The 13,793-nt window shown below is 41.3% G+C and overlaps 1 protein-coding gene across 3 annotated transcripts in view; it reads right to left on the bottom strand.

Moving 5' to 3' along the window:
• LOC134336817 (rab effector Noc2-like) overlaps nucleotides 1-13,793 on the bottom strand; it is a 258,174-nt gene that overhangs the window by 163,592 nt on the left and 80,789 nt on the right. For 2 of the 3 annotated variants that reach the window (XM_063031313.1, XM_063031312.1), the window contains one exon: nucleotides 212-300. In XM_063031313.1, coding sequence (XP_062887383.1) covers nucleotides 212-288 — 77 coding nt within the window. In that variant the 5' untranslated portion in view covers nucleotides 289-300. Of the gene's footprint in view, nucleotides 1-211; nucleotides 301-11,450; nucleotides 11,492-13,793 lie in introns of those variants that run through there. The other variant, XM_063031314.1, reaches the window with a different exon arrangement.

Genomic DNA, 13,793 nt, shown 5'->3' with positions numbered 1-13,793 from the left:
TCTGAATGATCAAATAGCAGGTTAATGGAGTTTTACAGTACAATATGTTTTATACAAGCTAACATCAGGAAGTGTAACCTTGGGGATGAAATTAACAAGAGCAAAGATTTCCTGGAAGTCTTTCTACCAAAACACTTGGACTCACACAAGCAGAAGATTGTAATATTTTAAACCATTTGAAATGTAAAATTAAATTTGCATTTCTACTTACTTCGCTCGAAGGGCAAGTTGTCTGTCATTGGGACACACCCACTGATCTGTTCCACTTCCAAATATTGTATCAGCCATAGCTTCTGCCCACTGAGAACCAATCAGGAGGAAAAGATAAAAGTCAATACTTTAATGGTGAAATCAACCAATACTTAAAAATTAAATATTACTGTTTATTTCATATCCATTACTGTTCTAGAATTCTGCAGCTCTTTACAAGGTCTAGATAAATGAAAATGCAGCAGCACTGCAAAATTATAAGCAAAGATAAAATCAAATATGCTGCTTAAAAGATTATTTGGCTTCAGAGAAGCTTTATTGGAGTTCATATCATTTTAATCAAATACTTAACAGGATTCTATCCACTATTAAAAAAAGCATTACAGTTCTTCAAAATTTTATATCTTGGCAACTAATTTCATTAGGAGATTTGTTTGGCACAAAAACATGTGTTCATTTTTCAATTAGCCATTTCTGACAAGCAGCATATCCATCAGGTCTACACATAATAACTTCAGTCCACTGCTCCATTCTCTCCACACTCAGAACTATGCGGCTACGCACAGCTCAAGTGATATCTACACGTTTCCAATGACATAACTATTGTTGGCAGAATTTCAGATGGCATACAGGAGTGAGATAGATCAGCTGGTTGAGTGGTGTTGTAACAACAACTTGCACTTAACATCAGAAGGACCAAGGATCTGATTGTGGATTTCATGAAGGGGAGGTCAGCAGGACACACACCAGCCGCCATTGACGGGCCAACAGTGGAAAAGGTGAGCAGCCTGAAGTTCCTGGGTATCAACATCTCTGAAGATCTATCTGGGCCCAACATAGTGATGCAAATACAAAGAAGACTGCTGGCGGCTGTATTTCATTAGGAGTTTGAGCAGATTTGGTACAATCAACATTCAAAGTAAATTTATATCAAAATGCCTGTATAGGTCATTATATATTACCCGGAATTCATTTTCTTGCAGGCATTCACAATATATACAAAGGAAAACAATAGAATCAATTGAAACCACAAAGACAATGAATGCGCAAAAGACAACAAATTGTGTAAATAAAACAAACAAAATAACAATAATAGATAAATAAGTAAAGAATAATATTGAGGAGTTACAGTGTCCTTGAAAGTGAGTCCATAGGCTATAGAATCAGTTGGACCTTCAGTATGAGGGTGAGTGAAATTCTCCTCCCTGGTTCAGAACCCTGATGGTTGAGTAACGAATAACGTCTCCTGCTCCTACTGGTGTGGGATCTTTGGCTCCTGCTCCTGTACCTCCTTCCCGATGGCAGCAGTGAGAAGAGCGCATGGCCCGGATGGTGCGGATCATTGACGATGCATGCTACTTTCCTTTGACAGCACTCCTTGTATATGTTCTCAGTGGAGGGGAGGGCTTTATCTGTGATTGACTAGCCTGTGCCCACTATCTTTTGTTGACTTTTCCGTTAAAGGGCATCGGTGTTGAATCACCATTCTGGTGTGGAGGGGCCACTGCCAGGATCAGAAAAAGCAGCAGGAAGTTACAAACTCAGCCAGCTCCATCACGGGCACTATACTCCCCGGCATCCAGGACACCTTTAAAAGACGATGCCTCAATAAGGCTGCATCCATCATTAAGGGCCCCCATCACCCAGGACATTCCCTCTTTGCATTGCTACCATCAAGGAAGTGGTACAGGAGCCTGAAGTCACTCCGTCAACACTATAGGAACAGCTTCTTAGACCATAAGACCTTAAGACATAGGAGCAGAAGTAGGCCATTCAGCCCATCATGGCTAATCCTGGATCCCACTCAACTTCATACACCTGCCTTCTTACCATGTCCTTTGACGCCCTGAACAATCAGGAAACGATCAACTTCCCCCTTAAATGTATCCACGGACTTGGCCTCCACCACAGTGTGTGGCAGTGAATTCCTCAGATTCACTACTCCCTGGCTTAAAAAATTCCTCCTTGCCCCCTCAAGTTTCAGACTGTGCCCTCTAGTTCTGGATACCCCCAGCATAGGAAACATCCTCTCCACATCCACCCTATCTAGTCCTTTCAATATTCAATAGGTTTCAATGAGATCCCCCTGCATTCTTCTAAATTCCAATGAGTACAGGCCCAAAGCTGACAAATGTTCCTCATATGTTAACCGTTCAATTTCAGAATCATCCTCAGGACACTCTCTAATGACAACACATCCTTTCTGAGATATGGGGCCCAAAACTGTTAACAATACTCCAAATGCAGCCTGACTAATGTCTTATAAAGGCTCCAGCATTATCTCCTTGCTTTTATATTCTATTCCCCTTGAAATAAATGCCAACATTGCACTTGCCTTCTTTACCACAGCCTCAACCTGTAAATTAACCATCTGGGAGCCATGCACAAGATCCTCTGTACTTCTGATTTTGAATCCTCTTTCCATTTAAATAATAGTCTGCACTACTGTTCCTTTTACCAAAGTGCATCGTACATTTCCCAACACTACATTCCATCTGCAATTTTTTGCCCATTCTTCCAATTTGTCCAAGCCCTGCTGCAATTGTTTTGCTTCTTCAGCACCACGTACCACCATCAATTCCATTATCTAAATCATTGACAAACATTGTGAAAAGTAGCGGTCCTAATACTGAACCCTGAGGAACACCGCTAGTCACTGGCAAGCCAACCAGAAAAGGTTCCCTTCATTCCTACTCAATGCCTCCTGCATGTCAGTCATTCCTCTATCCATGCCAGTATCTTTCCTGTAACAAAGGCCATAGGATTTTATCTTTTTAAGCAGCCTCATGTGTGGCACCTTATCAAATGCCTTCTGAAAATCCAAGTAAATGACATCCACTGCCTCTTCTTTGTCCACTCTGCTTGTTACCTCCTCAAAGAACTCTAACAGATTGGTCATGCAAGATTTCCCTCGACAAAAACCAGACTGACGTTGACTTATTTTATCATTAGTCTCCAAGTACTCCGAAACCTCATCCCTAATAATAGACTACAACAATTTCCCAGCCACTGAGGTTAAGCTAACTGTCTTATAATTTCCTTGCTTTTGCCTTCCTCCCTTCTTAAAGAGTGGAGCGACAATTACAATCTTCCAGTCCTCTGGGACCATTGCAAAATCAAGTGCTTCTTGACAGATCATGGCCGTACGTCATCAGCTTTCTGAATGGACAATGAACCCATGAACGCTACCTCACTATTCTTTTTCTTTTTTGTTCTCTTTTAGCGCTACTATTTAATTTACTTTTTTATATATATTTCTTATTGTAATTTATAGTTTTTATTATTAAGTAATGCAATGTACTGGTGCTGTAAAACAACAGATTTCATGACAAATGACGGTGATACTAACCCTGATTCTGATTCCACATCAGGCTGTGATGCAACCAGACAGAATACTCTCCACCATGCATCTAGAGAAGTTTAAATTTTTAGTTGGCATGCCAAATCTTCACAAACATCTAAGAGAGTCGAGGTGCTTATTTTATAATGGCACTTACTGCATGTGCTGGACCTAGGCCAGATCCTTTGAGATGATAACACCAAGGAATTTAAAGTTATTGGCCCTCTCCACCTCTGATCCCCTGATAATCCTCCAATTTCCACCAAGGACTCTATAGCACATTTCTACAGATGTACCATGGAGAGCATTCTGACTGGCTGCATCACCGTCTGGCATGAAGGTGCCAATGCACGGGATCGGAAAAAGCTGCAGAGGGTTGTAACTCAGCCCACGGATCCGATTATCAAACCATTGCTCCTGGGGAGGGGAAGGTGATGAAATGCCTATTAAACTCATGTTAAAATATTTACTTTTCTATGTTTTTACTCTCCTAATCAATATCTTTTTAACTTCAGCTGCATCACAAACTATGTTTCTTTTAAGTCAGCCTCGATGTTGATCCACAATTGGTAGAAGCACTGAGAGCAACAAGGGTTCAGAATGTACCACAGATGATGCACTTTAATATCTATCACTAAAGAGGCCTAGTAGTACAGATGGAGACATCTGAGTCCTGACGGACGTTGCTGCCAACCGAGGTAGTGAGTGAACCCTTGAGGAATAAATACAATTCATCACATCCTCATTGTGACAGATACATCTTTTCACAACAGCATTAGGAGGAGACTACCATACAGTCTTTACCAAGACAAAGTCCAATCTTCACATCAAGAACATCATCTATCTCACTGTGTGTCAAAATAATTGTACTAAATGGCACAGACCCAGAACAGATCTGGTGACTGGTGCCTGTGGTTTGCTCAGTTCCTTCATTCAAAGGCAAGAGAAGAGGAGATCATAACTTGAAATAAAAATAAAGGATGAAGTAAGAACCAATTAATTTTCAAAAGGATGCTCTGACATTTATAAATAACAAAACGTTCACATGAACAAAAGCCTCAGGAGTTTTATAGCAAAGTCTCAGAGCAAACTAATGATATGAAGAACAAAATATAAATTTTCTATGACCAGATGTAACAATCAACTCTTTAATGATTAAAAATGCTGTTAACATCAGTGGTTACTATAGAAACCATTTCACCACAGTGCACTCTACTAATGGGAATTACATACAGAGCTCTGACAAGAAACCCAGGGTTGTATTACAAGCTCAGAAGTGTACTCTTATTACACAGAAACTATTTTAAAGTATATATGTAATGGTATAAAGTATATATGTAACCATACTTTGGAAAATTATAAGGTCTGATCCCTTTCAGGTAAAATAAATTGACAGTCTAAAATATCACAGATACTGGAATACTACAGTTAATTTTTTCTGTTCTGTGAAAATATTACAAGAGATCACCATAGAAACTATATTACACAATGTTGCTGCTAACCTTGAAATATTCAAGCCATTTGGCTGAAACAAAAACAAAGCACTGGATAGCAAATCACAGTCATTGAAGGAATATAAAGTGCTGCTGAACATTTGAGGATTCTAAATTGTAACCAATTAACAACACAACTGCAAATTAAAATTAATGATACTGCCTGGCCTGCTGAACTCCTCTAGTGTGTGCTGCAAATTAAAGTGTTCATTATTAAAACATCGATGAGAAAGAAAACATACTAAGTGAACTGTTTAGAAAGGCGGTCCACAACAACTACCATGTGCTTCCCTCCACACCAACTCAATTCACGTCACCTGTCTCTCAGATCAAGCCCACGTTAATGAAGAAAGTGAAGCGAACGCTGCACTGACATGGTGCCTCCTACTCGTGCTACTACCAGGCCACCAGCACTTTACTCTGACTAGTGCAGCCATGGCATCTAGGAGAGAAGTGGGAAGAAAGAGGATGGACGGGAGCAGGAGTCAAACCAGGCTGATTTGATCCAAATTCTGTACCCAGAGATTAGGCCTATGGAACATCTCCCCCCCCCACCCCCCAACATTTTCTATTACTTCTCTCCTCCTGCCCCTAACCATAGTCTATTCCCATAACGCAAACACGAGGAAATTTGCAGATGCTGGAAATTCAAGCAACACACACACAAAATGCTGGACTCCTGACAAAGGGTCTCGGCCTGAAACGTCGACTGTACCTCTTCCTTTAGATGCTGCCTGGCCTGCTGCATTCCACTAGCATTTTTTGTGTGTTGCTTCTATTCCCATAATCCTGCAACACCTCTCCCTCTTTTTACCTCTGATCCCTCCTCCCTATTTGTCTCACTTTCTATTTTCCTTACACACTCTCCCTGCCCCTTTCCTCTTCTCACCTTCATTGAAATCCTATCGTACAGAAACAGGACCTATCAACCCACTTCATACGCATCAACTGTGAGGCCTATCTACATTAATCTCATTTGGCCTGTATCCCCCTACCACAGGGGTTCCCAACATTTTTTATGCCACCTACCAATACCTCTAAGACAGGGGTCTGTGGACCCCAAGTTGGGAACCCTTGCTCTATGTCTTTGTTATCCAAGTAGTTTTCCAAATACCTTTAAAATGTTATTGATGTATGCCCCTCTACCACTTCCACTGGTAACTTTTTCCAGAAAACCACCACACTCTGCCCCACCGAACTCGTTTCTGCATACCTCCACACGGTTTTATCCCCCCTTGTTCAAACCCTTCCTACCTATGTTCGTGACACTTCTCACGCTCTTAAACTTTTCGATGATTTTAAGTTCCCTAGCCCCCACCGCTTTATTTTCACCATGGATGTCCAGTCCTTATATACTTTCATCCCCCATCGGGAAGGTCTCAAAGCTCTACGTTTCTTTTTGGATTCCAGACCTAATCAGTTCCCCTCTACCACCACTCTGCTCCGTCTAGCGGAATTAGTCCTTACTCTTAATAATTTCTCCTTTGGCTCCTCCCACTTCCTCCAAACTAAAGGTGTAGCTATGGGCACCCATATGGGTCCTAGCTATGCCTGCCTTTTTGTTGGCTTTGTGGAACAATCTATGTTCCATGCCTATTCTGGTATCTGTCCCCCACTTTTCCTTCGCTACATCGACGACTGCATTGGCGCTGCTTCCTGCACGCATGCAGAGCTCGTTGACTTTATTAACTTTGCCTCCAACTTTCACCCTGCCCTCAAATTTACCTGGTCCATTTCCGACACCTCCCTCCCCTTTCTAGATCTTTCTGTCTCTGTCTCTGGAGACAGCTTATCCACTGATGTCTACTATAAGCCTACTGACTCTCACAGCTATCTGGACTATTCCTCTTCTCACCCTGTCTCTTGCAAATACGCCATCCCCTTCTCGCAATTCCTCCGTCTTCGCCGCATCTGCTCTCAGGATGAGGTTTTTCATTCTAGGACGAGGGAGAAGTCTTCCTTTTTTAAAGAAAGAGGCTTCCCTTCCTCCACTATCAACTCTGCTCTTAAACGCATCTCCCCCATTTCACGTACATCTGCTCTCACTCCATCCTCTCGCCACCCCACTAGGAATAGGGTTCCCCTGGTCCTCACCTACCACCCCACCAGCCTCCGGGTCCAACATATTATTCTCCGTAACTTCCGCCACCTCCAACGGGATCCCACCACTAAGCACATCTTTCCCTCCTCTCCTCTCTCTGCATTCCGCAGGGATCGCTCCCTACGCGACTCCCTTGTCCATTTGTCCCCCCCATCCCTCCTCACTGATCTCCCTCCTGGCACTTATCCTTGTAAGCGGAACAAGTGCTACACATGCCCTTACACTTCCTCCCTTACCACCATTCAGGGCCCCAAACAGTCCTTCCAGGTGAGGCAACACTTCACCTGTGAGTCGGCTGGGGTGATATACTGCGTCCGGTGCTCCCGATGTGGCCTTTGATATATTGGCGAGACCCAACGCAGACTGGGAGACTGCTTTGCTGAACACCTACGCTCTGTCCGCCAGAGAAAGCAGGATCTCCCAGTGCCCACACATTTTAATTCCACATCCCATTCCCATTCTGACATGTCTATCCACGGCCACCTCTGCTATAAAGATGAAGCCACACTCAGGTTGGAGGAACAACACCTTATATTCCGTCTGGGTAGCCTCCAACCTGATGGCATGAACATCGACTTCTCTAACTTCCGCTAATGCCCCACCTCCCCCTCATACCCCATCTGTTACTTATTTTTATACACACATTCTTTCTCTCTCTCCTTTTTCTCCCTCTGTCTCTCTGAATATACCCCTTGCCCATCCTCTGGGTCCCCCCCCCACCCTTGTCTTTCTTCCTGGACCTCCTGTCCCATGATCCTCTCGTATCCCTTTTGCCAATCACCTGTCCAGCTCTTGGCTCCATTCCTCCCCGTCCTGTCTTCTCCTATCATTTTGGATCTCCCCCTCCCCCTCCAACTTTCAAATCCCTTACTCACTCTTCCTTCAGTTAGTCCTGACGAAGGGTCTCGGCCTGAAACGTCGACTGCACCTCTTCCTAGAGATGCTGCCTGGCCTGCTGCGTTCACCAGCAACTTTTATGTGTGTTACACTCTAAAAAAACTGACCACTCTGATTCACTTTAAATTTCTCCCCCTTCACCCTTAGCCCATGCCTTCTAGATCTAGACTCTCCTCCCAAGAAAAAGACTTTGACAACCTACCCTCACTCTTCTCATAAACTCTACAAGGTCACCCTCAGCTCTTAAATTCCACCAACAATAAACACCAGCCTAGCCAATCAGTCCTTGTAACTACAGTCCTCCATTCTAGCCAGAATCCTGGTGAATCTTCTTCACTTTACCTACACACAATACTTTTAATACAGAACTTTGTCTGGGAACACTTTCTTACTTTAAAATTCTTAGATGCATTTGAACATTTTGACAAAGAATGAAACTGTTTGACTGTCATATGTCCATTAGGTGGCAGTCTATAGCAAGTCTGCCACTGTAGCTCCAAATCTATCCACAATTTTCATTTATAACTTTTAAGCTTTTTTGTGAATGTTCTAAAGGACTGTGTCACAATGGTATTCAAAAATCTTCTTTACAAATCTAACCTGAAGCACTTGTTCATTCCAGCACATTCTTGTCCTGAATGAAAAGACATGATACTGGTAAATGTGACATAGGATGGAGGGTAATATTATGAACTGGACTCCAGAAGCTTGTGAAATGATTTAGTCTGGTGCATGTTCAGACCAACAGCAGCACTACTGCATCAGTAAATGGAATTTACAAATCTCTCCTTCAGAGCCTCAATATAATTATTTTAAATTCAATCGTCACACAATGCAACTGTGTAGTACCTGCCAAACCACAGATAGCCCCCTTTTCAAGATCATTCTGTCCACTAACAACTCTTTAAAAATATATTTTCCATTTTAGGTCATACACAACAATAGAAATAAATTAGTAATACTGCATGACAGAGATCTACTTCAATCATTATTGCGTCTAATAAGTTCTTTGCATTTCAATCACTTACAACAATATTTTAAGCACTTCTAATGGAAAGAGTAGGTGGTGTTATGAGGTATTGAAGCATTCAAAAGCTAAGCAGGATAAAGTATAACTTGCTTGCAAGATACAAGAAAATTATTTTATTAGTCTCAAAAGCAGTCATTATTATCTTGTAACTGAGCAACTTGCAATACATGAACGATGTGCCAAGATATTTATTGCTCCATAAACAGTTGTTACAAAAGAATATTTGTTTTTCCATTTACTGAGTCCCATTTATTACTTTATGCTACAAGACCTGATCATACCTCTCTGTGCATACATCAGATGTATGAAGACATTTGTGCAAATTTATTTTCTCAAAGATAATAATTTGGGTTTCATTGATAGTACATCCAATCAAACATTCACAACCAATGTTCAAATTATGTTACTTACATGTATATTGTTACAAATCATAATATTAATGGAATGCAAACCTGAGACTGTATTGAGATTAAAGACCAGTTATGTGATCAACTTAAAGAAGAATGAAAATTGCTTTGATGAAAAACCTTTACATGATATTTTTGCCAAAGACCAAATCTATAATACTGTATATGGAATATATTTTCAAGAATCACATTCAGTCAAAATACGTGGTGCAATTTTAGACAGTCAACCTTAACTCTACTTTCGCATCAATGCTTTATTCAACTGTACAACTTATCAAATCTCCTTAGTGCTTTCCAAGGGAAAGCAATCTTACTACTTTTTGTAATGATCAAATGCTCATTTTTTCTCCTGACAAAACTATCTGCTGATTTTGGACACAGGTATGCCAATTTCTGTAGTGTTATAGGTCAACCTTATAACAGAACTGACAACAGTCATCACGAAGGCTTTGAACAATCTTTCTTATTTACTCTCTCTCCAATATAGACACACATAGACTCAAGTTCCAATTCCCACTATGTCACAGTTGTAGAGGATGGTAGACTAGTGGGTGTCAGGGAGAGGAAGTCAAAGACCGATGGATTGGGCAAGAATCAGATAAAGTAAATAGACTGTGATTCTAACAGACAAGTGGAGAATATTCCAGTCAACCACATCAAAGCTCAGAGACAAATCAAGGAGAAAGAGATGGGATGATGTGGCTTGGACCCAAAGGATGTTTGTTACTTGCAAACTGGAATTAGATCTTCTCAGTCAAAAATATGTATAGTGAAATTTAAATATGTATGATGGGAAATAATTACAGGCTTAGGAGGCATCAACACTCTGAAAGGGAGGAAGAAAGTATTTACAGTAAGTGAACAGTTTATAATATTACTAAATCCTACCTGACATTAGGTACACAGTGATGTACCACAAGATTCAAAGCCAATACCATTTAATTCTATAGCTTTTTCTATATGCAATACATTTTAAATAAGAGCAATAATAGACAACAAACTGATGCAGGATCTCTGACCTAAAATATTAACTTCTGGTTCTCCATTGGCAGACGCTGCCTGATTTGCTCAGTACATCCAGCGTTTCCTGTTTTTTTTTATTTTATAAAGGACTGACTGGCTCACTAATTGATTGGGTTTCTAGATTAGGCAATCCGATATAATACATCCCCTTAACATACCTTTTCAAAAACCCAGAGTCAAGTATGAACAGTAGAGCTGGCATTATAGTTTACACAAAGCACAAACTGCAATGCAGAATGTTAGCACAGCAGCTAGTGCATCATTTTACAGTACCAGTGACCCGGGTTCAGTTCCTGCCGCTGTCTGTAAGGGGTTTGTATGCTTTCAATTTAAGGTGGGGGGGTTATATGGGAGGCAGGGTTTAAGAGTCGGCACAACATTGTAGGCCAAAGGGCCTGTACTGTGCTGTACTATTCTATGTTCTATGTTCACCGTGACTGTGTGGGTCTACCCCAGGTGCTCTGTTTTCCTCCCACAGTCCACAGACATATGGGTTAGTAAGTTAATTGGTCATGTAGATGTAATTGGGCTGTGCACACTTCTCATTGGGCCAGAAGGGCCTGTTACGGCACTCTATCTCTAAATAAATACAATATTTTAATACAAGTGTTATATATAATCTTATATTAAATGTAATGCCCTGATATCTCCTCCAAGGTATAGAATCCCTTTGATAAACAGATTCTATCTAGAGATTAAACTTTAATTCATAATTAGTATATAGAAGACATGGGGAGGGCTTTCTTTTTTTTATTAAGAAATCACAGCCAACTATTGGAACAGATGATTGATTCAAAACAGATGCCTGGGTGAAGACACTCCTGTATAGAACCTTAATTATGAAGTTTAAAAAGACTACATTTTTAATGCAAGGAACTTCATCCACAAAATGCTCGCTCCTTCTCCTTTTCCTTCCAATCCTTCCCTTATAACTATATTAAGATCATACCTGAACATCAATTGCTCACTTGTAAACCAAGTACTGGAGGTCAGAAAGCAGCTGAAACCAGGAGTGAAAATCAAATCAGAATCACATAAATAAACATCATGACTTTAAAAAGAGACGCCAGACAATATTTATCTGTATCATGTATCCTGTTATGGCGAAAGAAGCTTTCCAAAAAATGAAGACCATATTAACGGACAGGAAGATGAGCACATACACTAAAAGCAGAATACTGCAGTGCTGCATTATTCTATCCTGACTTATGGAAGTGAATGCTGGACCATTTCTCCAGCAATGGAAAAGAGACTAGAAGCAGCTGAATTATGGCTGTACAGGAGACAGACAGACATCCTGTTATACTGCAGTCCCAGTCATTCTTTATCTTTTCTCGCGAAACAAATATTCACCAGAGAGCAACACATATCAGCCTCTGACAATCAGTTATTTGATCTTCTTTGCATTGCATCTTTTTTTCCCCATGACTGAAACAAATCCATATAGAGGCAGTTCCCAAAATACGACAGGGCCCCTTTCCGGAGAACTATTATAATCTAAATTATTCGTCGGTTGGAAATGAACGAAAACATCAGAGAGGCTCACAGAAGTTGCGGTGACCAGAGAGTAGGCAGGCGTGGGAAGGGTGGCCACCAGCCGCCCTCAGTGACTCAATAAGTGAGTGAGTCTGTTCAGCGCTCCCAGCTCCGCTTGGCTCGACCAAAGTCCCTGATTGTTGTAGCTGAGTGGGGGATGGGCGACAGATATGGAGAAGACAAACGGTAATGCTCCATTCCCATCCGACAGAAGATGCCTGCAGCACCGCAAATCCAATCTGCCGGTCTCCCAATAGCTTTGGTTTATTACTGCCACATGCACCAAGATATGGTGAAAAGCTGAACTCCTGAAGACACACACTCAATGTTTCAGGAACAACTTTTTCCTCTCTGCCATCAGATTTCTGAATGGGCAATAAACTCATGAACACTGCCTCAGTATTTTCATCCCTCCCTTTTTGCACTAAATATTTTTTTCATATATTTTTTCCTCTTCTATAGTTTTTTATTATTATGTATTGCAATGTACTACTGAAAAACAACAAATTTTGTGACATATGCCAGTGAAATTAAACTTGATTCTGTCAATCATGATGCAGTTTGTATGTACGCGGTGCCCATAAGTTGGTATTGTATAATAATTAAGAAGAAATTCAACCAGCAGAGACAATTCTAAAAGGCACTCATCTCTGATAGAAAACTGTCTGCAGAGCTCATTGCATGGGGCTGGATGACCTGCTTCTGTGCTATATGACTCCATGTCTGTCTACAATGGTGTGGGTCACTGGATGATCGGAAATGAAGAGAAGGTAGACGTTGCATTTCGTGGCATTTCAGTGGAAAGTGTGATGAGAATCTGAATTGTATCTTTGTGGAGGTGGAGAAGTGACAGAACTGCCACTTACTGAATGTTTTTTGTTCTTCACACCATTCTCTGTAAACTTTACAGACTGCTGTGCCTGAAACTCTCAGGAGATCAGCAGGTTTCTGAGATACCTAAACCACCCCATCTGGCACCGAGAATCATTCCACATTCAAAGTCACTTAGATCACCTTTCTTCCCTGTTCTGCTGTTTGGTCTGATCAACAAATGAACCTCTTGATCATTTCTGCATATGAAGCAAAATATTACCACAAATGTCAATAAAATGCATGTGAAGTGTGCAGCTTGAGTAAATGGTAAACAGTACAGTAAATGGGTTAGTGGTGGCAGGGTATTCATTAGTCTCACAGAGTGGACGAAGAAGCTCTTACTTGGTCCGGCAGTCCTAGTCCTGGTGCTCCTGTACATCCTTCCTGACGGGAGTGGAAAAGGGATTGCGGAATGGGTGCAGGTAATCATCAACAATGCTTCATGCCCTTTGTATACGAGGCTCCCAGTAAGTGTCACAAATAGTGGGGAGGGACACCTCGATTAATCCTCTTGGTGGTTTTTACTGATCTCTGCGCAGTGTTGAGGTTTGAGCAGGTGTACAGGTGTACTTACTAAAATGGCCACGGAGTACATATAGGGCAATACCACCAGGAGCAATCAAGGGACAGCGTGCATTTCAACAGCAGCTTGGAACTTCTCATTATATTTGACGCGCTAGATAACTGCTTCAAGATGGCACCAGCAGACGTCACTGATTCTCTGCGGGCTGCAGGAAGTTGTACCAGATTTCCTCTTAAATATACTCATTTAGAACTACTTTTGTTGCACTCTGCAGCATGTAAATTTCCTCTTAACAACGGACTACGAAATTACATCAATGATCTGCAGAGCTCACGCTTGACGGTTAAATGTGCAGCAGTT

This window comes from Mobula hypostoma, chromosome 23 (assembly GCF_963921235.1).
Source record: "Mobula hypostoma chromosome 23, sMobHyp1.1, whole genome shotgun sequence".
In the NCBI taxonomy this organism is placed as follows: Eukaryota; Metazoa; Chordata; class Chondrichthyes; order Myliobatiformes; family Myliobatidae; genus Mobula; species Mobula hypostoma.
The sequence above is the reverse complement of the archived record's forward strand: the minus strand, read 5'-3'. Positions and strand labels throughout refer to the sequence as shown.